The sequence below is a fragment of the Populus alba genome, chromosome 8 (genome assembly GCF_005239225.2).
Source record: "Populus alba chromosome 8, ASM523922v2, whole genome shotgun sequence".
Lineage (NCBI taxonomy): Eukaryota > Viridiplantae > Streptophyta > Magnoliopsida > Malpighiales > Salicaceae > Populus > Populus alba.
The window spans coordinates 7416365-7441174 of record NC_133291.1 but is presented as its reverse complement, the minus strand read 5'-3'; the positions used below and the strand labels follow the sequence as shown (position 1 = coordinate 7441174).

Here is a 24810-nt window from a genome sequence, read left to right as displayed (position 1 = left end):
GTCAAAACTTTATTTGACCTACATTTATTTCGTGAATCGTAAATTAATAATTATTAGAATTCTTGGTAAAAAAAAAAAAATTAATGGGGTAATGGGTGAATTAATCTGATCCAGTAAAGCAATTTTAGGGGAAAAAATCACATCTAGTAAATGAAAAAAAAAATCCGAGAATTTAGATAATTACTCGGAATTGCAATTTATCATGAAAATAAAAGGCTTCACCTTTCTTAAAAAAAAAAAAAAAAAAAAAAAAAAAAAAAAAACTATCCTTCTAAAGAGTGGAAATTTTAGAGTCTGTTTCTGGAGTTTTATTTTTAAAAGTTGTTTGGTGATGTGTTTGTGATTGTTTTTAAAATAATTTTTTATATTAAAATACAAATTAATTATATTTTTTATTTTTAAAAAATTATTTTTGACATTAACACATTAAAATAATTTAAAAACACTAAAAATATATTAATTTAAAATTAATAAAAAAAATTAAATTTTTTTAAAAATACTTTGAAAACATAAATCCTTATTTGATTTTTTTCATTTCAGTTTTTTTTTTTTTAGATTCATTTTTATTTATTTTATCAGATAAGAATAACCAATTTTTAAAAAAAAATATCATATAAATACAATTTATTTATATAAAATATAAAAGAAAAAACTTTAAAGATAAATTACAACATTTTTTAAAGTATTATGAAATGCCAAAAACAATTAAAAAACTAAAAAAAGCGTACTATTTAGTATTAATTAAAATCGAAAAGAAATAATCAAAAGTTGAAAAAAAGAGTCAAGCAACTGCTGATCATATTAAAACTCATGATGAGGTGAGAGGATGAAATTCCACAAGTTTTTTTGACACCATGAAATGATGCAATCCTATAAAGATCCAACCCCGCCAATTGTTTACCCGTCACAAATTTATAAGCACCTATCTCTCTCTCCAGTTCACCCCACCTCTCTCTTTTGCAGGAGTTATTTCCCTCGGAGGGCATGACAAAAATGATGCCTAATTCTCTAGTACGTCAACATAATAATTAATCCTGCCAAGGATCACTCTCTGTCCTCACTTCTGATGGTTCAATTACTTGTGGCTCCGAGGCCTCAGTGGCATTTGCATCAGATTCCTCAGCATTATCCTCTGCCTCATCTCCGTCTGATCTACCCCATCTCCCTCCAAGTGCCATGGCCATCATCTCGTATATCTTACCACCCAGCTCAGCTGGGCTGTCAGGCTGCAGCATCGAGGGAAAGATGTGAATTAACAAGAGCCTACTCATATACTAGCGTATGCTGAGCAATTGAAAGAATTCAAAAATATATATTCTCATTCTTACAGTGAATCCACTGGAGATCAATGCAGTATCATATAGGAGGTCAACAGCTCTCTTGGCATCACTGCTATCAGGAGCATTCTTGCAAGCAGCCTGCATATGCAAACAAGCTAAGAATCAGAAACTCCGTCTAGAAACAATCAATTCATCTTAGGTATTTTCATCCATGAAGTTAATGCACAAGGCAATACTTCATCGATATATCAACAAGAAACTGCCATCCATTTACATGGTCAATATTGACACTCCAAGAGGGATTCTTGACATCCTCGAACCCTTTCAATCACATAAGCCTCTACACTATCTCACAAGTCAGCAACTAACTAACTAAATAACTGTGTGTGTAGTTAAATCTTGGCAGGTAAATAACTTCAAAGACCCATCAGTTCTTCAAAGCTGTCTCTCGTCAGGTTCTCCAACACCTCCTCAGTTAGTGATTGTAGTAGTAGTAGAAGAAGAAAAGGAAGAACATCAACAACAACAACACCATAGCTTCACCAAATTAAACAGTGTTGAGAACAACTGTCTTACGTTTAAGTCTTTAATGATTGGGTGATCTGGATTAATCTCCAGTATTCTCCTTCCCCTCATGAACTCCAAGCTGGATTGATCTCCAAGAGCTTGTGCTTTCATCAACCTTCAAAAGCACGAAACATTTGAAATAAGATCAACTGAATAAGCTTGAGCTTCTGTTAGGTGGGGTGGGGTGATGAGATAGGTGTTGTTAAAGACAATTTCTAACCTTTCCATGTTGGCAGACCAACCAAACTTGCCAGAGACAAGCACACAGGGAGAAGAGCTGAGACGCTTTGAAACTTGGACTTTGGCCACCTTTTCACCCAGTTGCTGCTTAATCCAATCACATAGGAGATTGTATTCTTGTTTAGTTTCCCTCTCTTTGACCTCATCATCACCACCTTGCATCAATAACCTATATCGTTAGCAAGATGGAAACTACAGCCCCAAGAAGACAGGAGCCATGCCATGAAAAAGCTTTTGAATTGCTTCAATGAATTGTATAATAGATACAGAAATTGCTAGTGCTAACCCAATTCTAGATCTTCCTTGCTGATATCAACAAATTTCTTCTCTTTGTAGGTTTGCAGGTTCTGGATGGCAACCTCATCAATTGGCTCGATTAAATAAAGGACCTACAAACAATGCATCAAACAAAACCACATCAAACATCCAGGAACATGTAAAGGAATATAAGATGTCTATGCCAGCACTGAACCTGAAACGGGTTATAAAGAAAAAGAAAGTGCAACAAAATATGACTTTATCATAGTGACAGCTACAAGGAACGGCAGGGTAAAAAGAAAAGGGCGACAGAAATCATGAATATGAATTTAAATAGGGAAATCATTAAAAATATTTAAACCTACTTCAGCTTAATTTAATATAATCCTTCCTTTTATTTAAGGTTTCAATTATTTCATTCTTGAAGAAGTGTTTGTTGTAGAATTACATTCTTATAAAACAAATCATTAAGGTTGTGTATGTATGTCTGCGTTGTATAGGTATTATTTTATGTTTCAACAGTTTTATATACCCAACAGCTGCAGCCAGTACGCAACACCCACAGCAGCACAACTGTTATTTAAAACAACTATTTACTTTCTAGGTTGAGCTTACAATTAGATTGGTTACTTTACAAAGAAAAGGATGACTGGCTTATTTTTCATCAGCTAAAAAATCATGCGTTGCTGCATCACAGCAAAACTTGCCTTCACCATGTGAACTCAAGTGCAGGTATACCTAAATCTGCACCACGCACATACCTCAATGTCTTCTTGAACCAACTTCTCCAAGAATGGCGCAGTCTTAGCACTTTTCAAGCTGTCTGTTGCCAAGTAGTATATAGCCTTCTGGTTTTCTCCCATGTTTTCAATGTATTCATCTAAGCTTGTGAGTTCCTCCTCGCTTTTGGAAGTGTAGAACCGCAACAGTGGAGTTATGCGCTTGTGATTACCAGAGTCTTCAACACATCCTAACTTCAGAAACCTGCCAAAGTTCTCCCAGAATTTTTTGTAATCCTGAAAATCAAAAACATATGTATATACTATTCATTAGTAAAATACAGGCCGAACAGAGGATAAAATATACACAGACTGCGTGCCACTAACCTCTTTTTTTTCACTTTCAGAAAGATCTTGAATCATGTCAAATGTTTTCCTAACTAGCCTTTTTCTCATAATCCTTACAATCCGACTCTCTTGCAGAATCTCTCGAGAAACATTAAGAGGAAGATCATCGGAATCCACCACACCCCTCACAAAGCTCAAATATCGTGGAAACTGCCAAAAAAAAAAGAGGCAAGGACAACATACTTAGCTTGTTCTTGTATAACATTGCAACTTCATGACAAACTTAGCTCCCCAAAACAGTGTGTTGACTAGTAAAAGACAATTAAAAAATTTGCATGGAGGATAAAGTACAGATTGTATGGATATGAACAAAGATCTTCCCTGATTAAAATTCAAATACAATAACTATGTATCATTAAATATGTGTGAAGTAAATGCAGAAAACAGTAAAAGCTATGACTTCAATAAATTATTACATCACGTACCAGTTCCCCATCAAAATCATCCGAGATAAATACCCGCTTCACATATAAACGAATGTTCTTTGTTTTAGGATTTATTACTTCCTCATTGTTAAGAGGCCCCATTCCTGGAATGTATAGAACACTCCTAAACTCAACCTCTCCCTGCAAAAATATTTGAAGTTAATTTCATCCAATGAAAAATTGGTAGCCAAGTAAGAAGTATGAATATTATGGTACCTCTGTGGTAAAGTGTGCGTACGCAAGTGGATCCAAGAATTCATTAAATGTCTTCTTGTAGAACTCCTGATATTCATCCTTTTCAACTTCCTTCGGATTCCTCATCTACAACAACAAATAGAAGATAAACATAGAGTACATTATATAAGAAATTGCAAAAACAAAGGTAATACCTACTTAAATACTCACCCAAATAGGTTTTGTCTCATTGGCTAATTCCCAATCCCAATACTTCTCAGTTTTAGTTTTCTTTGTCTTTTTTTTCTCACCCTGCACCAGGAACATGAACCCAGTTAAATGACATGTTTAATTAAACGAAAATCATAGCACCGTCATTGAGATTGTGATGGCATTTACCTCTGGCACCTCTTCTCCTTCTTTTGGTTCTTCCTCCTCTTCCACCTGCCCAAGGTTTCAATTTCGCGGAAACACTTTAGCTGGTATAGTCTTAAATGTACAAGCAACACTAATAATGGCAAATAATATTCAGCTCAAATTATCAATCACATACAACTATGTGCAATTCAGAAAATATAAGCACTTACAAAGGTTCTAAGAAACCAGGTTAAAGAGCCAATAAAGTTTTTTTTTTTTTTTTTTTTATAAATAGCCAATACAGTTTTTTAAAATGGTAAAGAGTAATGAACTTCCTTTAAGAATTCCAAACCATTTAATGTATATGCAAACCAATGTTCCACGCACCCAGATTTTTTCAAATTTTATGTAAATTTGACAATAAGCAGGAAGCACTGAGAGGGATGCATTCTGACCTCAACAGTCCTTGATTTTTCTACCCATGTATAGATAGGGAAAGCAACAAACTGAGAGTAATTCTTCACCAACCCCTGAATTCTGACCGGATCTGAGAATTCATACTTGTCATCTTCCTGCAATAGAACAATAACTTGTAAGCCTGCTTTTGATCACAACTACTGGAGTTGGACAAAGAGACACGTGAACCCTAACCGCAAATCCCACACACAAAACAAGCCAGGAAAGAGAGAAAATTTTCAGCTTTGTTTTTGAACCATAAACAAATAATACTGGCTTTCAATAATAAGGTTAAATGCCTGTTTTTTCATCTAATTTGTGAATAATATCGAAAGAGCATGTGTACCCTTAAATAAAGTGTGATTTGAGTTCCACGGCGGAGGAGCTTTTCAGGGTCAGTTTCTTCCTTGATGACATAAGAGCTACTGTCAGCTTCCGATTCCCAAACATGTTGCTTATCTGACTTTGGGCTCTTTGTAGACACAACAACCTGATTGCAAATAATATGGATAATCAAGTTTAATCAGGAACTTACTACAGAAATGACAGTCACAAAAACTTCAAATAATAGCAAGCAGTGCAATACATACAAAAAAAGTTCATAGAAAATACACTGCACCTTCTCGGCTACAAGGAAAGCAGAATAGAAACCAACACCAAATTGGCCAATCAAACCATTGTCTGCCCCAGCATCTTTGTTTTCCTGTAGATAACAGGGCAGGGAACTTAATTTCAAGTCCAGCAGAATCCAAATATGGTAGGCGATTTGATGTTATCTAAAGGAGAAAACAGACACCTTAAGAGCCTTTAGAAATTTTGATGTACCACTCTGAGCAATAGTTCCAAGGCAGTCAACAAGCTCCTCTTTTGTCATCCCAATGCCAGTATCTCTGCAGATTCAGAAAAATCAGATCAAATTTCTTCCCAGCATGCTTATCTACAAGAAGGAAGTGAAATTAAAAGAAGTCGTTGCATACGTTATGGTAATGGTGCCATTGTCTGGATCAGGTCTGATGCGTATCTCGAGGTCACCAGCATCCCCAAGCAATGAGGGCTCGGTCACACTTAAGAATCTCAACTTATCTAAAGCATCGCTTGCATTGCTGCATCACAGTAATAGAATCAAGTCACTATGTCTACTACAATGGGAAGCACTACCAGAACGACATGATATCAACAGAAAAGAAAATAGTGACTTGTTTCTTCGTCGGTAAATGGGCAGAAAAAGCATAAAAGCCTTTCCAGATAGGCTGCTTTTTCATGTTGCCCCTTGCACAAAAAATTCCAATGTCCCACTAACAGACAAGATAGAAAATTAGCAAACTCATAAAGCCTGGTATTAACAAAGATTAAAATGCTCGCTAAATACCAATAGAGTCAATGCTCACCTCACGAGCTCTCTAAGGAAAACTTCCTTGTGGCTGTACAGACTGTGAACTATCAAATCCAAGAGCCGACTGACCTGAAAGGATTGAGATTCCCAATTTACAGTGCCTTAAAAACAAAAATTCTAACTCCAAACTAAGTAGCATGTAAAAACCAATTGTAACAACGATAAAAACCAACAAGCCATCCATCTTTGGTAAAGCTTTCATAATCACAGTATTCGGGACTCCATAAACAGCTAAGAGATTGCACAAACATCAATAATTATCCAATAAAAAAAAGAGTGTTTTTTACTTGGTCAAACTGAAATCAAACAAAACAAAAATACAACACAAGAAAAACCTATACCCAATTCGCAAAACCTAAAAGACCCCAACTTTCACAAGATAATAAAGAGACCAACCTCAGCTTGATACTCAAACTTCTCGCCAGAAGTATCAGTTGCTTCCTTCTCTGCCACAGCAGCCTCGCACCGAACCGAAATCCGGTCATTTCTCTTCTCAAGTTTCCATTTTAATCCAGAACAGGAAAATTCCTTTTTGAGACCGTTATTTTGTGGCAAAAAAACACTTCTCAGATTTAAGACTTTGTTATTTGGATGTCTAATAGAGGAGGGAAGGGAGATTAAAGAGGCATAAGTAGCTAAGCTTCTGCTTAAAACTGGAGCCATGAACGAAAGAGGGGGGGAAGTGGGAATGGGAGAACGTTTTTGCGGGGCTTCCTCTTACAGCTATCTATTTCAGTGCAAAGGAGGGGAGACCGTTGCGAAGAAGAGAAAAAACCCTTGAGGGGTTTAATGAGAAGAGGAGAGGGTTCTAGAATTTTATTCTAGACAAAAAACCACTGTACTCTTTCAGGGATTTGTACTTGGAGTTATGTGTTTGAAAATTGTAAGGCTTAGATGCTGCCATCTCAGCATCCACAATATCCTCCTAATTGTTATTTTTATTTTTATTTTCTCCTTTTGAACTTGAACAAAAATAAAAATCACTTTGTAAAAAGGGGTGCTATCTTTCAACCCAATGCTGGTATTATCAATTTGGGCCCAGCTTTCGATCTGGGTTTCTAATTTGAGTGTGCTTATCACGGCGGTTGGAGGCTGATGCCGGCCAGAAAAATCAGGGCAGCGACCGATGGGTGAAAGGCCCGGACCAGATTATTATCACAGAAGGAGAGAGTCTTGAGTAATTTATATGAATTTAGTAATTAAATTTGAATAAATCAACAAAAGCGACCCATCAAATTTATATACAATGGTCATCGGCATCTGCTGTTCTCTTCTCTGTAGTGCACTACAAGTGAGGGCTGGTGCAGTACCAGCAGACCTTCTCTTTTTTGAATGATTCGATGATTAATGGTATTTTCAAATCATTGTAAAGTGTTGATTGATATTAAATTTTCCTATCAAGTGAGTTGATCTTGATGTGATGTTCAAGATCAGGAAATAAATAGAGGGGAGAGCAGTGGAGTAGCAGCCTCCAGTCTCATTGTCGAGGAACAAAGATCAATAAAATCTGGCAGGTTTTTCACGTGGAAACACCGTTGATTTTATTCTAATTTATTATTGCAAGGATCTGACAGGTAACTCTCTAGTAAAACCAGTTGCACTCGGTTACTTGGAAGAAGCATTGCCATTCGACTCGTTTCTATTCCTTTTTATCATCTTTCAAGTAAAAGGAATCGATATATATTAAATGCAGATCCATGCATCCTGTTATTTGGAATAACAATTTCACCCGAACCCATGTATACCAACCTTAATAAATTGAAATTTTTAAAACTTGACTGGGTTCAAGTAACATCCGAGGGTATAATGTTTGGTTCAGGTTGGATATGGATATTAATCCATCCAAACTTGACGTGTCTAAAACACTTAATCTAAAATAAATAAATAATCTTAAATTTTAAAAAAATTACATTGTATACTAGATGATGGATCCAAATAAAATTGACTCAAAAAATTTCTCAAAATAAACCTAATAAATCTTTAAAGAGATGAGAAAAAAAAAAAAAAAAACATCATAAGGCAAAGGACATGGGCTTGAGTAAAGAGCTCGAGCCATGCTCTTTGCATGAGCATATGGACGTATGGACGACAAGTGCATGGGTGCTATGCAATGAGCTGGATGGACGATCAGTGCACCCCAATAGGCACACACCTACTACACCCTATTAGGCATGCTAGGCATGCACACCATCGCCATTGTGGGCTTGGAATATCATGCATAAGTCTAATGTGTTTGGATTCAAAACAGCGCTTTAGACTCATTTTCACCTTTAATAGGCCTCTCGGCTCAATACTCGTCAAAGATTTTTTCTCAAACTCCACATGGATCTTCTTGTATTTTATATTAATTTAATACATATTATTTTAAGTAAAATACAATTCATAACATCATAAGGATAAAATTACATTCTAAGTTTTCCTTTTTACACAAAAAAAGACTTCACGGTTATAAATACATCATAAGACTTCAAAACAAAGGTTCATAATCTTTTCATTTTTAATATTTATAGCAGATATATTTTTAAAGTTCATCTCTCTAAAATATCATTGTATTTCTTTTCTCTATAAAATTACTGACTTTACCATTGAAAAATCTTCATATCCATCAAAAGTAACCTTTTATATATACCAACTACACTCACTTAACTTATTAGAGCACCACCTGTTATTATTACAGTTACTAATCAACTGCCTTACAGACATTACCTACTACAATTTGCAAACTTTCTAAACTTTTCCATATTAAATCACCAAATACTCTTAATTATGAGAAAATAAATCAAATTGTTTGAACTAAGAGATCAACTAATTATTCAACACATCAACTTTATTCCTAAACATTTTGAATTTTAAGACTCATCACTAGGCTAATTATGTACTAAATTGTTGGATTTTGATCGGGTTGATCAAGTCACCTTTTCAACTTAGGTTTTTTCACTGTGCAAGTTGGGTTTTTTATTTTTAATTTCCTACGTTGAAGACCGGTTCAAGCCACAGGTGGAACCATCTGTCTGGGTTCTAACAATGACAACGGTGGGTTGAACGTTGTGTGAATACAAGCAGGAATTAATATTACCTGATTTTATTGCTGATTACCATTTCTCATGGCTGTTCTTCCTGTTTCTCATTTACTGTTTTAATTCGGTGACGTGGATAAATGCTGTACCTTTTGTTGTCATTAGGATATTTCACGCTGATTGTAAATCCTGACAGTGAGCTGATTCAATTGTTAATTTCTGCTTTTTGATTTGATATGTTAACAAAATGTCTAATAATCATTATAAACAAGTCAAAAGCATGCGAAATACGCGCATCACAGAACTTACAGATGAAATCAAAAGTAAATATGGATTTGGTAAGCAGCAATGTTTTCTTGAGTCACTGTGCTTGCTGAGCTCCTCAAATATGATTTGCAAATAAGAGGTGGGTGCCCTAACATGGTTTTGGTTGCAGTGCACATGACAAAACCACTAGTAATTACAAAAGACATGATTTTGCGAGAACAAAAAAAAAAAAAGCTTGATTTTATAGGCCCACATGTTTAATTCCACTAAATATATTTATGAAATTATTTCACTGAATAGCCACAGCACTTGTAGTCATTTCAGCTACAAGAATTCACAAAAAAGATCGACAGGAAAAAGCAAACAGCAAATTGGACGAGGAAGGTTATGAAAATAAGGATAATAAAATCAATAAGAACCAACCAGCAATCACCAGACTAAAAAGCTGTAGGGGATAGTTGATTATTGCTGGGTGACCATACTCCCCTTGCTAAGATGCTATTTTGAAAGCGCAAACAGCTGCAGCAAAGGAATTTCTCTTTTTTGCTGAAGTGATCCAGGACTATTTAGGAGCAACATGATTTGATTTATCAAGCTGGAGCTTTCTCCAAGACTTCAGAATCCACAAGGTAACTGTAATAGATAGAAGAAAAGAAGATCTGTGATCAATGGATGTATGTGTACTAGAAACAGTAAATTAAATCAACCAGACAAGGAATTGGAAAAGGATGTTACGGCTCATATAGGATTACTGACCTTAACCCGATCGATCAGGCCTCGGCAGCTGTCTGCTTCAGACAATCAACATTGCACAATCCAACAGACCTCACCATGTCTCCAAACCTGCCATAACCAATTCCAATTACCAACATCACCATATAATCCTCAACATAGACTTACAAAGGACACGAAACAAAACAAATTAAGCCTTTAGTTGTATGGACCGGTCGAAGCTGTTCCTAGCTTTCTCTGGCTGATCAGTGCTATTTCTTGCTTTGCCCATGCGATCAATGCTCTTTCGTGCCCTTTCTCTTCTGTCAGTGCTGGCTCTTGCTTTCTCTCTACTGTCTGTGCTTAGCCTGGATTTTTCTCTGTGTCCAATGCTAGGCCTTGCCTTCTCTTTATGATCTGTGCTTGGCCTTGGCTTCTCCGCATTGTGTTCTGCAGTATTCAAGGGTTGTTCAGGTTGATCAGTACTTTGGGCTGATACATTTCTAAGACGCGGCTGCAATTTTTCGATGGCACATATGAACTTCTTGAGATGCTTCAAGTATTCTGGGTAGAGTTCCAGATTGCAGTGGTTTCCTCCTTTAAGCCACAATGGCTCGTACTTCTCTTTGCAAAGCTCCCAGAGCTGCTTCCCATGAGAGAAATTCACAACTTCGTCTTCTGTTCCCTGCAAGAACCAGTGGGGGAATTACATTTCATCACACAATTTTTCGCATCTTCTGTTTCTTAAATTTGATCAATTTCAAGTATTGCAACAGGTTTTCATGAAAATAATGTAGGATTTCGAGTTCTCCGAAGCAACTGGTTCATATTCCATATCCATTCTGCGCCATTTTGAGCCTTAAGAATAGTGGTTATTCATAGTCATAGCTCAGGCCTAATCAACTGAAATCGTATTATTTATTAAAAAGTTTGACTACAGGAAAATACTGCATAATGACTCCTCCGCATCGTGATGACAATACAGAACATCAATGTGTTTTTGCAAGAACACAACTCATATCGTGAAATTTTGTTTCTCAATGCTGTACCAGAAAGCTCAGATCCTTATTTATAAAGAAAGAGAAAGAGTTCTGCTGTGTCGAAGTTTGAATAATATTATTTGGAAGCAAAGGTCTATAATAAGGCTTAATTTTGCATCAAAATTTGCAGAACATGCCGGACTGAATTCGGCTTCAGCAGATAAACAAGAGGAAATGGTACTCACATGAATTACAAGAACTGGGCAATTGACTAGCGGGATTTTATCAATATTCTGCAAGAAAATATGAAGGATTACCCTGAAAGGAAGTATCAAATCTAACATAGTAAAACTACATGCGAAAATGTGAGAGACGAACCTTGTAAATGTCGAACCAGAATGTTTTCTTGATAGGATGCATGACTCGAAGGCCAGACAGGATAGGACTGTGAAGAATAACAGCCCTTAATTCAGGCAAACGGGTAGCCAATTCAAGAGCAGGTCCACTCCCTAACGACTGGCCATACAATATAATGTCTTCCTCCTTCACTCCATATGTCTCTTCAAGGCATTTAAATGCAGCCTCTATGTCAGCATACGTGTCTTGCTCACTTGGCTAATTGGCATCAATGCATTGCACAAAATCAGCCGTCATTTCACTTACTATAATTCACAGAGAAAACAACACGCTATTCTGAAACAGAGTGTTCTAGAAGACTTGTAATTACTAGTGGAAATGTCAGCCTGTGATAAATTGAGTACGTTCTCTACTCAAGAACTTTTAACTTGGTAGCTCACAAAAATGATAATGGTTCAAAGTGTAATCTCTTGTTTCAGCACCTGGTTTAAGCAGGCTTGGTCATTTGGTGAGTCTAGAATGCCGGCGTCAGTAGAATATCAAAGTTGTTGGCCCATTAAATTTGAATAAAGTGATGAAAAAAATCACTTGGATTAGTTCAAGGGACTAACCCACATATGCATTTTAACTCTGTCGGCTTGGTAGAGACCCAGGACATTGTAGTAAACCCCGGACACTACTCACTTCTTTTCTACCATAATATAAGTACTTTCTCAGTGTATCATGTGTATTGCGAGGTAATTAGAAGTTCACCCTAACAAGCCCCTCCGCCGCCTTCTAATTCTGAGGTTAGTTAGGCCGGCCTGCCAAATTTGCTCGAGCCCGTGTAGAACAAGGGAAACAAGAGAAAAAGAGTCTTGTCATGAAGCATAGAAAGTCACATTTCAATTCTCTATGCTTTGACTTCTAAAAATTTTCTCTCAACATTTTCATGAAAGTATGAGACCTGCTATTAATTCCATGCTCAAGTGAGCTTGACTGGTTTGGATTTTAGTTTGATCACTAACTTTCTGATCGATTATTTTAAAGTCAGGTGGAAACAGACAGAATTTTGTACCTTTCCAGAAGACTGTCCATAGCCAGAATAATCATACCTGCATAACACCAAAGAACAAAATGACATAGATCATCATACTATAAAATCCAAAACACAAAAAAAATACTGGTAGCAAGAAACAAAAAAATGTTGATACGCATCGACTAAAATGATCAAGCTGACCCACCCCATAAGATTAACATTGAGATGCAAGCTAAGCTCAGTGAAAATATGATACATCTGGCCAATATCAGCAGCATTGCCATGAGAATACAACACTGTCAATGAAGCTGATGGATTCTTCGCATACATGGCAACAATCTCATTGCCTTTCTTGGTACATAATCTCAAAACATCTACGTTGTCCCTCTGGTGGAGTGTATCTGATGAGAGCCTAAGTTTTCCGGTTTCTTCCTCCACTAATATGGTGTAAGATGGTGGATTTGGTGGAAAGAAAGCAAATTTTGCTGCCATGGATGATGTTGCTACCCCCATCTGGTAAAACAGAATACTGTTGGAGAGCCTGGAGGTGATTCACTTTTTGGGGGTGTGAAAGGCTATCTGAAGTGCATGGTAAAGTTTCAGTGTGTGAGTTTCTTTAGCTGCTTGGTTCTAGATAAAAATGGCTGGAGATATGGCCTTTGTGAGAGCAAACATGGAAAGAACAAAATTAGAGGAAAGGATTTTTATAGGTTATTGAAGAAGAGTAATTCCAGGCTGTCTGGAATTGGATGATAAGTTTGAATTCATTTCCAAAAACATATTTGATGATAGGAGCCAAAAAGGGCAATGCTACAGGCCCTGCTTTCTCTTCAGACTAGACTAATGTGTCTCTCGGTTAGCATTATTTTTGCCATACCTAAAATCCATTAGAATAATTATACTTCTTTGTTGGAAGCCGGTATCTTGATGATGATGCTTGCTTTGATGTATAAGGGACAAAAACTCGAGAGAGAACAAAAAAAAAAGAAAAAAAAAGATTTAATGCTAGAAATAAAGTGGATGAATGATGAATGGGTGGGTGGGACTAAGGACTCCCAGGAAAAAAAATAAAAAAAAATTCAAAGTAAATGGAATGGGTGGGACTAGTTTAGAAGGGAATAGGGAACACTTCATGATTACATATAAGTACATATAGTTTTTTGACTTTGAAATCGTGGCTCTTCCTAATTGCTTTTCATTGCCTAAAGCTCGCAATGAGTAGAAATTGCTATTTCATAATCATCTCTGTTTCGTTTCTCCATTAAAAAAAAATATACTAATAATTGCGTGTGCCCAGTATTTCTTCACTCCTAAATTATAAGATTTTCAGTTTCTTTCATCATTAAATTTCTTCTATTTATGTTTACCTTGTAAGATTTCCAGCACTCATCATTTTGCTCGTGACTTGTTTTTTTTTTTCTTTTATAAAGAGATAAACCCACAAATAAATTGATCGCACATGCACATGATAGAGAAAAAAAATTGCATGTCTAGAAGAGTTTTCATCTTCTCAATTTCAAGACTAAAACTTAGAACCCTATCAATGGTGGAAATTCAAATATAAAAATTCAAACTTTATAAGCAGGAAAACAAAACTCCAAAATGAAAATCGATTCCACTAACTCGAAGCATGGAGGACTAATGAACGCCAAGAGACCTCATTCAAAAATTTTGAGGACGAGGGAGCCTTTTCTTTCCTTCTTTCTTTCTTTTTGGTTGAGGGAGCCTCTAGCTTTTACTTTGATCAAATGCTTGCTAGTCGTTTGAACTTTGAGTTCCACGCCTCCTTGCAAGTGGGTCCTCGTGGATGCTGCTTACGTGGAGCCTAAGCATGCAGCTGTGAGGAACTTGAAATCAATCAAGGCCATCAAGAAGGGCCAGGGCATGCGGCAAGCCACCCAGTCTTTGTTCTTGGGCACTCAGCCAACAATATAAACAAGCCTCAACATGGAAACTCAAGCCCATCTCGAGGAGCTCATGAATGGAGTCCAGCATCCCCATTCTTGGGACTCAGATGGACATTATTGTTAATAATTAGTTTAATATTATTAAATTATAATAATTAGTTTAATATTATAAAAACTAACCTATATGGACATTATTAAAAAATTCATGTATTTAAAAAGAACATAAACATATTACATTGCAGATGCTCTGTGTGATTTGAAAAAAAATAAATCCTTTAGAATTATAACATCAATCTTTATTCGTTTTTTGACCCCAAGTCTTTTTTATTCGTGACACTTCTTTTGTTGTCCTTTTTTTATTAAAAAAAAAAGTGAATACACTTCCCTATTTGCAATAAGTTCCATACTTTCAATTTTGTATTTTTATTCTTCGAACCATGTAGAGTAGTTTATATATATATATAATATATTTTCATTAAAAGAGCAGAAGATATGTATCAAAGTCAGATATTTTGACAATTTGTGCTTTTGAATATTAAAAATAATATATCTTGTGGGACACACCGTTGAATAACCAGCACTCCAGCCATTACTATATATATATATATATCAGTAACAAATATTTTACCCAGGTAGCTAGAGACATCTTAGTCTTCTGCATGGAGCTAGAGAAGCACCAAGGCGGGTTGTCATGGAGCATGGCCGTGGCTGAAGGATACGTAGCACAAGTTTCCATAGTTACAGGGTGGTAGTTTTGCCCTTGGTGAAATTCATAGTCACACAGTCCTCAATGGAAGAGAAAGCCCACCCACAGAATTTCTAAACAAATTGAAGTTGGGAGGAACGCCTTCTGTCTTCTAATTCCTATGCTCTATGCAGCTTTTCATGTTTTATCTTAATTAATTAGCGATGTTGTTTGAGTAAATCCATGGTGCGATCACCTCCCGGCCCCTTGATTTTATATTTGGTTTGTGATTAAGCTGTGGTTAGTTAGTAGACTGGGCTTGATTGGATAGCACTGCAATATATTCTCAGCGGGATAGAAATCAAGTCAGGCAAAATCCAGCATTTATTCTATTCTATTTTCTCCCAAAACATCAGAGTACAAACGAAGCTGTCAGTCACTGTCTGAACCAGTTATGTATGCCAAACACACTACCTTAAACTCAGAAAGAAACCATGGCAGCTTGCTTATTGCCAAATATTCTAACAGATGAAATCATGAACTTCGCCTGCTTAAGCATGTCCATAGCCAATCTGAAGCTATGGCTGGCCTTGCGCCTTCGTTAATGAGTCCACACTTGCTACACGTAGCTAGCACAGTAGAATAGAAAGAGCTAGAATTGATCCGAATCCATTTTCCATTATATAGGGAACAGTAATTATATAGAGAAAATAAACATATATAGAAAGCCTGGCATTAGACTTTATAAATCTCGTAAAATAAGAAAAACCATCCTCGTTGATTGGATGGCGGCAGACAGGCGCAAAACACAGTTAGTTTCCTTTCAACGTTGTCACATTCTGAACCTCCACCTCCGTCAAAACTGTTAGTGGCTCTGTATTGGTTCCAACGCCAATCGTCAAGAGTTGATTATAGCCCACTCCTCCTTGTTTATGGTATTTTTTGATTAATAATTAGTCACTATAGAATAAAATCAAATAATCCCTCAGCCACTTCCACCATCCTTAAATTAGCACTCTGTTCTTCTCTTTTCAAAAACACATTCTTTCTTAATTAATGAAAACACTAACTTGTGTACGTACTTTCTTAAGACATGTTCAGAAAAATTATATTTATACTTTTTTTAGATGTTTCTATTTACTCTATTATCAGATATGCACAGATCAGCTATAAATGAGTTTAAGAGTTTTATTAATTAATCAAATTACAGGTCATAATATTTAAACCCTGTCATGTCGCCCTGCGAAGCCTTTCATGACATCCCAATGCACAAAAAGTTGAATCATATTGTGATTGAAAAAGTGCTTTGAGATTCTCGTTTTCGTTGGTCCAATTGACACATGCGGTAACCCGAGGGTTCATGCAATAATTTAATGTATTATAAGTTGGTGTACAGATACTGAATTAACAGTAACTAATTAACAATTGAACATGGGGAAACGAATGTTGGGACCATAGCTAGCGTTAGCTATCTCACTAGGGTATATAGCAGCTATAAATCTACATTTGACTCGTGTTAATTTGAGTCTCTATAAATCTCAGTGTTGTGCTTTCATTTATTTCTCTTCTGCTGTTTTGAATGCAAAAACAGATACACATCCTCAATGAAAATGGCTGCTTCGCCTATGAAGTTCACATGCTTGCTGCTCTTACTGCTGTTTACAGGTGCATCGCTCAACAGTGCACATGCCCATCCAAGTATATATATTGCCCTCCCTTTACTGTCTTGTATTTTACTTTCATCTGCGGTTCTTGACGTTATTCGATTTTGTATGCTAACATTTTTCATTTGAACCTTGAAATGGGAAATTAGCAGCTGTGGAAGTTGATACTTTTTCAAGTGAAAGGGTAAAGAATTCGTGTCAACATTGCAATAATCAACTGTTTGCCCAATACCGGTTGATATCCTTATTGTCGGTCCATTTCTGAGGTGCTTTTCATGTTAATTGCCTGCAGATAACAGTGGATGGCGATGGAATGGTCACGACCAGCATTAAAAAGATAGGAGGAAGAAAAGTGGTTCGAGCCCACAACATCAAAAGGCCAGAGATTAAAGGCAATGTAGCGCATGGAGGGACCTCAAGGATTTCGAGTGCAAATGATCAAGTGGCTGGAAAATACGGCTACGAAGGAGAGGTTATGGATATAGGAAATAAGCGAAACGGGGGTCGATTTCCTGAAGGGGTTAAGGAGTCAGGTTTTGTAGCTTTCAATGCTGATTACCATGAACCTAGGCACCATCCACCTAAAAATAATTGAGGGTGATTTTTAAAAGTAGAACATCATTCTTAAGACAGTTCCTAATCTAGCTAGACTCTTGTTTTCCTATATATTGTCTGTTTTATCCGTTTGTTTCCCAACATTAACTTCTTCTCCTTTCCTTTTTGGCTCGTTTGTGAAGTGACAGTGATATGATCAACACTAGTTACCACTGCTAAGCATTCGACTCTGTTAAGTAAAGGCAACTAACCTTTCAGTGTTAAATTTCTTTTTTTCTCTACTCTGGTTCTGCTATCAACCATGCGTAGCTTATAAGATCTTCATCCTTTGTTTTGATTCGATGACTAACTGCTAGTTAATTGCTTGAGCAGCTTTCTCATTCCACCAGAAATCAATCAGGTCACAGACATGTAGCCCCCTGTGACTTTCTATGGCTCACCGATAATTTCATGTTCGTCGCTGCCTTTAATTAGTCCAGTCAAATACTTTGCGCGCTTTATTCGTGTATAGGACTCTACCATAGTCTATAGATTTTCATATTAACACCACGCAATTTTTATTGATCAATAGAGTGAATGTCGCCGAGAGTTCAAGATAACGTGATTGGCTTGGCCAAATAATCTAAATCCAGCTGGTAAAATTGGGGAAGTAATTATCCCTTCCCTCTCGACGTGCTATGGATAATCCTATCGATTTGTAAGAGTCACCGAGTGCCGAGTATCTATTCTCTCGGGCCTCAGCACTTTGCTGAATATTGTGTACCGGAAAAGAAAAGAAAAACTCGATTGTGGTTTTGGTGGCGGGTCGAGTCAGGTTGTTTGTCGAGCTTTGGGCTCCTACGTACGCCATTCTTCCAGTTTTCGGCCTCCGTTATCTTCCCAAACCTTTATTTAATGGAATGGAATGGAATTTCATGTTAAGATCATAAATATCCATCCAATGGCTAATTATTTCTTCGAGTTTTTTCCTTCAACGTTTAGCACTGTTGTTCGAGAAATCAAATCCAAGCAGAGAGTGCTAAACACATCTCAATACAAGATTTTTGCTCTGTGATCCGGTAGGAAGGCAAGCAAATCTATTTGCTGTCTGATGCTAAAAGGTCGTCAGCAAAAAAACAATTTTTGAATTCGAGGAAACCTCCCTTTTCAAAAAGTATATTTTATAGATTTAGATAAATAAATAAAATCTTAATTATTCCAAATTTTTTAAAAAATATATAATTCTGACTCAAACTCAGAACCTGCTATACATATTCCAAGCTTTTTATCATCACATCTTCTCAGCAAAACACTAAAGCGCTGAGTTCACTTGACTGAATTCCCTATCAAATTGAAGCATTAAAAACAAAGAAAGAGAAAATGTGCCAAATGGAGCTATTATTCAACAACAATCCATGAAAAAGACTTCCTGTCTGCACCAGATTTAATATGGTAAAGAGTGATGTAACTAGGAAGAAATGGGATGGGATGGGATCTCTCTGTCTGTGCAGACAACAGGTATGCTTCACGGTTCAGAACTCAAGGCAGAAGAGTACAAGTTAAGAATAATTTGGACCCATCACGCTTGCACTGAGACAAACACTACAACTAAAAGCAAATTTAAATGATAACTACATCTGCTGGACGTTACCATTAACCCTATAACTGAAATTGCATTCCTAATTTCACATCATCTTGTAATAGCATAACAAAAGGAACGATATTGGAAGGAATCATGAACACTACAAGTCTACAAGGGTTTGATTTGCAAGGCATTTACGTGGATTATTTCAGAAAATTGATGTCATCATTCTGGGAAAAAAATGGCTAAACCATTTAAAATTATGAGTCAATAATCCCTGTCATGTGTATGGCCTGCGTCACGTAGTACTGATGGCTCATCATGTTTAGCAAATTGGACCAGGAAAAAAAAACTATTTTTAACTTACATAACCACTTGATCTTAGGAACACTCGTCCTGATGTAAATATTGGTACTAGGATTATTTTAAGTAGTAAGAAAAAAAATTAAAGTACTTTCATTAGAGAACTAAATATATCAAACACAAAACACAGACAGATTGGCTATGTACAAACCATCAGAAGCTATAAAGAAGCAGTCAATCCTCTTTGCTAAACTATTTCTTGAGTAATCTATTAGAATATTGGCTAAGACTGCAGAGCATCGCAACATTAAATCCCTATTTTATCAATCACATCAAGAAATTCACAGGCACCTTCTTGAGGTTAAATATTGTAAAGATGGATGCCAATAAAATGAATTAAAAAGACCTTAAAATAGATCCAAATTGTTTATTTAGGCTTGAGCTTAATATTCTGAATTCAAAACATAATAAAGAACTTAAAATGATGTTTCATCAAGTATCACCTGATATCATTTATTAACTATCATAACTTTTTATATTAAGTCACCAAACACCTTAATTATAAAAAATAGATAAAATTATTTAAATTAAAAAATTAATCAATTATCTAACTCATTAATTTTATTCATAAACATCTTGAATTTCAGAACTCATCATATACCATAACCAAGTTTATTTTACTTAAATTCCAAGAAGCATAGAGCAATCACATTTCACCAACTTAGGCACTTCACCTATAAAGCTCCCCGTTTTTTATAACTCCACACCTTCTATAGATAACTCAACCCAACCTTTTATATCTACCCCAATTTAAGACAACAACTTTCTCATCTTCTCCAGGCATGTCTAAAGCAAATGTAAGAAAACAGATTCTGGAGAAGAACAGCATTTTCATCAAAGAAAAAGAGAAGCCGCTAAGTAGTCAAGGGCTCTTCACTAAACACCTTAAGAGAGTTTATCCAATCGGGCTACACAGAAGCTCTTCATCACTATCCCTATCATCTGTGTCATTATCTTTGTCACAGAGCTCAAATGATTCTTCTCTTACAGATTGTTCAGCGACTCCATTGGAACAGAAGATATCCTTGGCGCTTCGCCTAATTTCACCATCGGAAAGAAGAGAAGTCCCGGTGGCTAGAAACTTCCAAACACGGCAGCAGCAGCAGCAGCAGCAAAAGCAAAATCAGGGGTCTAATGATGGGGAGTTGAGGAGGTGCAACTGGATTACAAAGAACAGCGGTATAGTATAATATACCGTTACATTAAAGTTTACGAAATCACTGTCGTATTTTGTCATTCATGTAAAAATATTCTGACAAAGAACAGATTGGCTAATTTAACCGAGATAAATAATTCTTATTTTTCCAAAAACTAAATATATGCGTTCGGTAGTAGTTAATTTTTAGTGCATAGCACGAGGCATCATTTTTCAAAAACTTTGACAAATGACAATGCTGCAGTAGCGGGTGTATGATGTAAAATCTGATCCACCTGAAAGCGATTTCAAGAAAGGGCAAACCTCAAAAATGCCCCCAGCTATTTGTTTAGTATTGAAATTACCCTCAAACAAATTTTTGTAACAATTCTGTCCCTAGACACTTTTGGTTTCTCAATTCGTGCCCTTCTATTGGAATTATTTAGCCAAAAGAAAAAAAATGTAAAACTGGGATGGAGTCAAAAATCAAATATTCATGGACAGATTTGATTGAGAATTTCTGGAAATTGATATAAAAAAAATGCTGAGAGCAAAATTGAGACTACTTTTATAATAGGGGGGCCTTTTCAAGGTTTGCCTTTAAATAAATCAAGGACAAACTAAAAGAAGCTCGTGAAGCGTCTGTCCATATGTGGTGGTTGAGAGTAACAACATGGGTTTATAGGAATACCAACCTTCATGCAAGTCTAAAAATGATCCTATTTTTGGAGACTTTTAAATAACTCTATTCTGTCGGTCCAATCCTTACGTAAAATTAATCAAAACCATGACATTTCTCTACCAAACTGTGCATCATCTTAGATTATATATATGCATGTATCAATAATGAATGTACGTATATATGCCAATGATTGCTAATCCACATATGCATACATACTATATTTATTCTTCTATATATCCATTTAGAGCGTATAGTACTAAAATAGATAATTAAGAGAGAACAAGTTTTAATGATATGTATGTATATAGGCATTGATTCTGAGGTTTGGTGCAGATAAAGTTTATGTAGCATTTCATGATGAATTCTGGGGAGTTCCGGTATACGACGATATGTAAGTGATTAATCTAGTACTCTACCGGCCTAATCATTGAGTATTATGTCATTTTAATTAGTTCAAGTGGTGATTAATTTAATGAACAGACAATTGTTCGAGCTGCTTGCGTTGTCTGGTATGTTGATGGACTATAATTGGACAGAGATCTTGAAAAGAAAGGAGCTGTTCAGGTAAGGTCGAAGGGCCACCCGCCACCCTCATCGTCTATTTATCAGAAAACAACAGTTCTTTTTTTTTTTTTTTTTTGGGACCATCCTAGTTAATTACTGCTTCTTGTATGGTTTCTAATTGTATATGTAGCCTTATGATATTGTTATAGAATCATCTCAACCCAATAGCTTAAGTTATTAAAAAAAGTTTCAGGATATGATTTATATTATTTTCTAACACACCTCCTCAATTAAAAAAAATTTGGGCTTGAAACTTGCACAGGCTCACATTACCTTGTGTTTAATTTTTATCAAATAAATAGGAATGGTGAGATTCGAACTCGTGACCACTTGGTCATCAAGACTTTGATACTATGTTAAAAAACTATCTTAATTTAATAGCTTAAGCTTTTAGATGAAGTCCTAGAATATGATTTATATTATTCTTTAATCCATCTATTTGTTTTGATACATATATATGCACCTGAAAGCTTAAGTTGTCGTGTTAAAACACAGAGAAGCTTTTGACGGATTCAATCCAAATATTGTTGCGAGAATGGGAGAGAAAGAGATCATGGAGATAGCCTCCAACAAGGCGATCATGTTGGCTGAGAGCAGGGTGAGGTGCATAGTAGACAATGCCAGGTGCTTACTGAAGGCAAGTCTAAAAACCTAATGTTCATGCAGTGTTAGTAAAGGCTCCATTGGCATGCGAGTGAGTTGCTAGCTTAAGATTCTGGTTTTCTGACTTAAAATAATACAGATTGCAAGGGAGTTTGGATCTTTTAGTAACTACGTGTGGGGAAATGTAAATTTCAAGCCAACAATCAACAGATACAAGTATCCGAGAAATGTTCAGCTGAGGTCTCCGAAAGCGGAAGCCATTAGCAAGGATCTACTGAAGCGTGGATTTCGATTCGTCGGACCGGTGATCGTGTACTCATTCATGCAGGCGGCAGGGCTGACAATTGATCATCTTGTAGATTGTTATAGGTATGGTGAATGCGTGAGCCTTGCAGAAAGACCACGCAGGCATATCTGATGTTCATAGTAATTCCACTTGTCCTTGAACGTTAAGCTCTCGGATTATTTATTAATGGCCTTCTCTGCTAGCATAGCTCTTGATCGTATAGCTTTGTTTTGGACATTGACAAGTGATTTGTTTTGTTATTTGCCGGGCGCCGGTGACTTTCATGGATGAATAAGACTAAAAGAAATCATTTTCTCAGTGGACTCGGACTGCAAGTTCCACATTAACAACGAAATGTTAGATGAGTCAACTCTGGCTGTCGCAATAACGATTTGGTCACCACGGCGATTATCAAAATGTATCACAATGCAACAATAATGCTGGCCAATACTGATAGGTATTAGGTTAATCTGTTTTGATTTATATTTGATAAGGTTATTCAAGTTTTATGATTCAATTATAAATTTAATAGGTTGAATTAGATGGTTTTTGTGTCTTTATTTTTAATTTTACTTTTAACATTGGTTTAATAGAGAATTAAGTTCCATAATTTATTTTAATTTTATTTTTATAATATTATCTTAATCTTATGATTCTTTTTTTGACAGGTTAATTATAGTTGACTTGATTTATTTTTTTAATTAAATTTTATTTTCAATTTCATCATTTAACATTGAGTTTATTGAGAATTGAGTTTAATAAATTTTTATTATTTCATTTTTATAATGTTATCAGGGTCTTCAATATTTTAAAAAAAATATTATTTTTTTTAGGTCAAATTATATTTTTATTGATAGTTCAGATTGTCTTTAAATCTATCAAGTCGACATATTATATAAAATAAATTCTCATATAGCTTTTTATACAAAAAAAAATACATTAAAAACATCTAAATATTTTTTAAAATTAAAATTAAAAATTAATCTGAACGTGCGGCTAGTGATATCTAAATCAAACACTAAAATCACTTATATGTTTGCTTGTTCTTTCTACGGTTTGAAATGTTTAAAGACCATATAGTAAACAACACAGGCCGGCCCTTAACCTTTTGAGCAATACGATTGTTTTGTATCTTAAAAAGCCTTCACCGGCCCACAACTTTTGACACCCAAGAAAGCCCATTACTTAGAGGGCAGTTCAGTGGCTTAATAATCTCCAACGAGTAAGGATGTTCTATGGATCCAAAACAGCACAAGGTGAACGACGACCATTGTACTTCTTGAGCTTGATTAAAATGGGATAAGTGTAATTTTGAGAGTATAGTACAACTAGTTAAAATTTAGATTTGTTTTTTAAAAAATTTTAATTCAAGTTTTATAAATTTTAGGGTTATTGAAAACTTAAATGGTTATTAACATTAAAACTCGTAAGATTAATCAATATACACACAAACTGGCATGAACAACTATATTAATAAATAATTAATAAAAAAATTGGAAAAAGGTTTTACAAGTGCACACGGCTGTGGTGTCATTTGAAATAAAAGAGTAGATAGTTTTTGTAAATGTTTAGAAAAATCAAGAGGAAGAACATGAACAAAATAGTGCTTAAATCCGGTGAATTTCTTAAAAAAACAGTGTAGTTTTATGCATGTGTTTTTTTTTTAATTCGAGTTTAAGTCCTGAAAAGTTAATAAGAGGTTTAATTCGAAAAATACCTTTAAAACTAAAATTATGTTTCTGGTATTTCCAAGTGGAGGGGAGTTCAATTCAAGATACAAATAAGAGAATCTAAGGATAGAATTGTAAAGATTGGAAGTTTGAAAGACATGTTTAACTTCTTCACAGAAAATTACCGGTGAAGGGTAAATCTTGCAGCATGTTTCATTTACTCGCAAAACTGCCAGGTGTGAACGGAAGTGCATGTAATTTTGCTTGTTGAAGTTACAGGGAAATATCCTGCTATTGCAGCAGTGCTAGAGTATCTGGAAAAAAACAAAAAGAGTCCCCGTGCCTGCTTGCCTAACACAAATTCCATTCCTGGTTGATGAAGACGTTGGATTATAATACCATATCCTCAACTCTTATCTCCTTTATGCAAATATTATTATTCCAATAAATCCTGAGAGATTAAGGATAGAAGAATATGTGTACGTGTGCGCGCGCGGCCCTTTCAGCC

At 35.7% G+C, this 24810-nt stretch overlaps 4 protein-coding genes across 6 annotated transcripts; 2 read left to right on the top strand and 2 right to left on the bottom strand.

Moving 5' to 3' along the window:
- Positions 1 to 768: 768 nt before the first annotated feature.
- Positions 769 to 7106, bottom strand: LOC118039995 (heat shock protein 90-5, chloroplastic). The gene is made up of 18 exons (XM_035046853.2): positions 6674 to 7106; positions 6273 to 6346; positions 5862 to 5987; positions 5681 to 5774; positions 5504 to 5587; positions 5231 to 5374; positions 4884 to 5000; positions 4471 to 4515; positions 4303 to 4383; positions 4114 to 4218; positions 3898 to 4038; positions 3452 to 3622; positions 3107 to 3361; positions 2374 to 2476; positions 2068 to 2242; positions 1857 to 1962; positions 1329 to 1418; positions 769 to 1226 (listed from the first exon to the last, which is right to left on the bottom strand). The coding sequence occupies exons 1-18, from the start codon at positions 6938 to 6940 to the stop codon at positions 1029 to 1031; spliced, it is 2376 nt and encodes a 791-aa protein (XP_034902744.1). The 5' UTR covers positions 6941 to 7106; the 3' UTR covers positions 769 to 1028.
- A 2677-nt stretch (positions 7107 to 9783) lies between these two features.
- LOC118039997 (uncharacterized) lies at positions 9784 to 14434 on the bottom strand. 3 transcript variants are annotated; one of them, XM_035046855.2, is made up of 8 exons: positions 14251 to 14434; positions 12833 to 13206; positions 12667 to 12703; positions 11631 to 11867; positions 11498 to 11545; positions 10506 to 10957; positions 10318 to 10404; positions 9784 to 10194 (listed from the first exon to the last, which is right to left on the bottom strand). In XM_035046855.2, exons 2-7 carry the CDS (start codon positions 13138 to 13140, stop codon positions 10332 to 10334), a joined length of 1155 nt encoding a protein of 384 aa, XP_034902746.1. In that variant the 5' UTR covers positions 13141 to 13206; positions 14251 to 14434; the 3' UTR covers positions 9784 to 10194; positions 10318 to 10331. The 3 variants fall into 3 exon arrangements, with proteins under 3 accessions (XP_034902746.1, XP_073266809.1, XP_073266810.1); XM_073410708.1 differs by having other exon boundaries at positions 14285 to 14429; XM_073410709.1 differs by lacking the exon at positions 12833 to 13206 and having other exon boundaries at positions 14285 to 14422.
- Positions 14435 to 16799: 2365 nt separating this feature from the next.
- On the top strand, positions 16800 to 17643 carry LOC140955837 (uncharacterized). The gene is made up of 3 exons (XM_073410758.1): positions 16800 to 16917; positions 17036 to 17067; positions 17176 to 17643. Exons 1-3 carry the CDS (start codon positions 16824 to 16826, stop codon positions 17476 to 17478), a joined length of 429 nt encoding a protein of 142 aa, XP_073266859.1. The 5' UTR covers positions 16800 to 16823; the 3' UTR covers positions 17479 to 17643.
- Positions 17644 to 20044: 2401 nt separating this feature from the next.
- On the top strand, positions 20045 to 22950 carry LOC118039998 (uncharacterized). The gene is made up of 5 exons (XM_035046856.2): positions 20045 to 20541; positions 21513 to 21570; positions 21660 to 21743; positions 22239 to 22380; positions 22486 to 22950. The coding sequence occupies exons 1-5, from the start codon at positions 20145 to 20147 to the stop codon at positions 22762 to 22764; spliced, it is 960 nt and encodes a 319-aa protein (XP_034902747.1). The 5' UTR covers positions 20045 to 20144; the 3' UTR covers positions 22765 to 22950.
- Positions 22951 to 24810: the final 1860 nt, after the last annotated feature.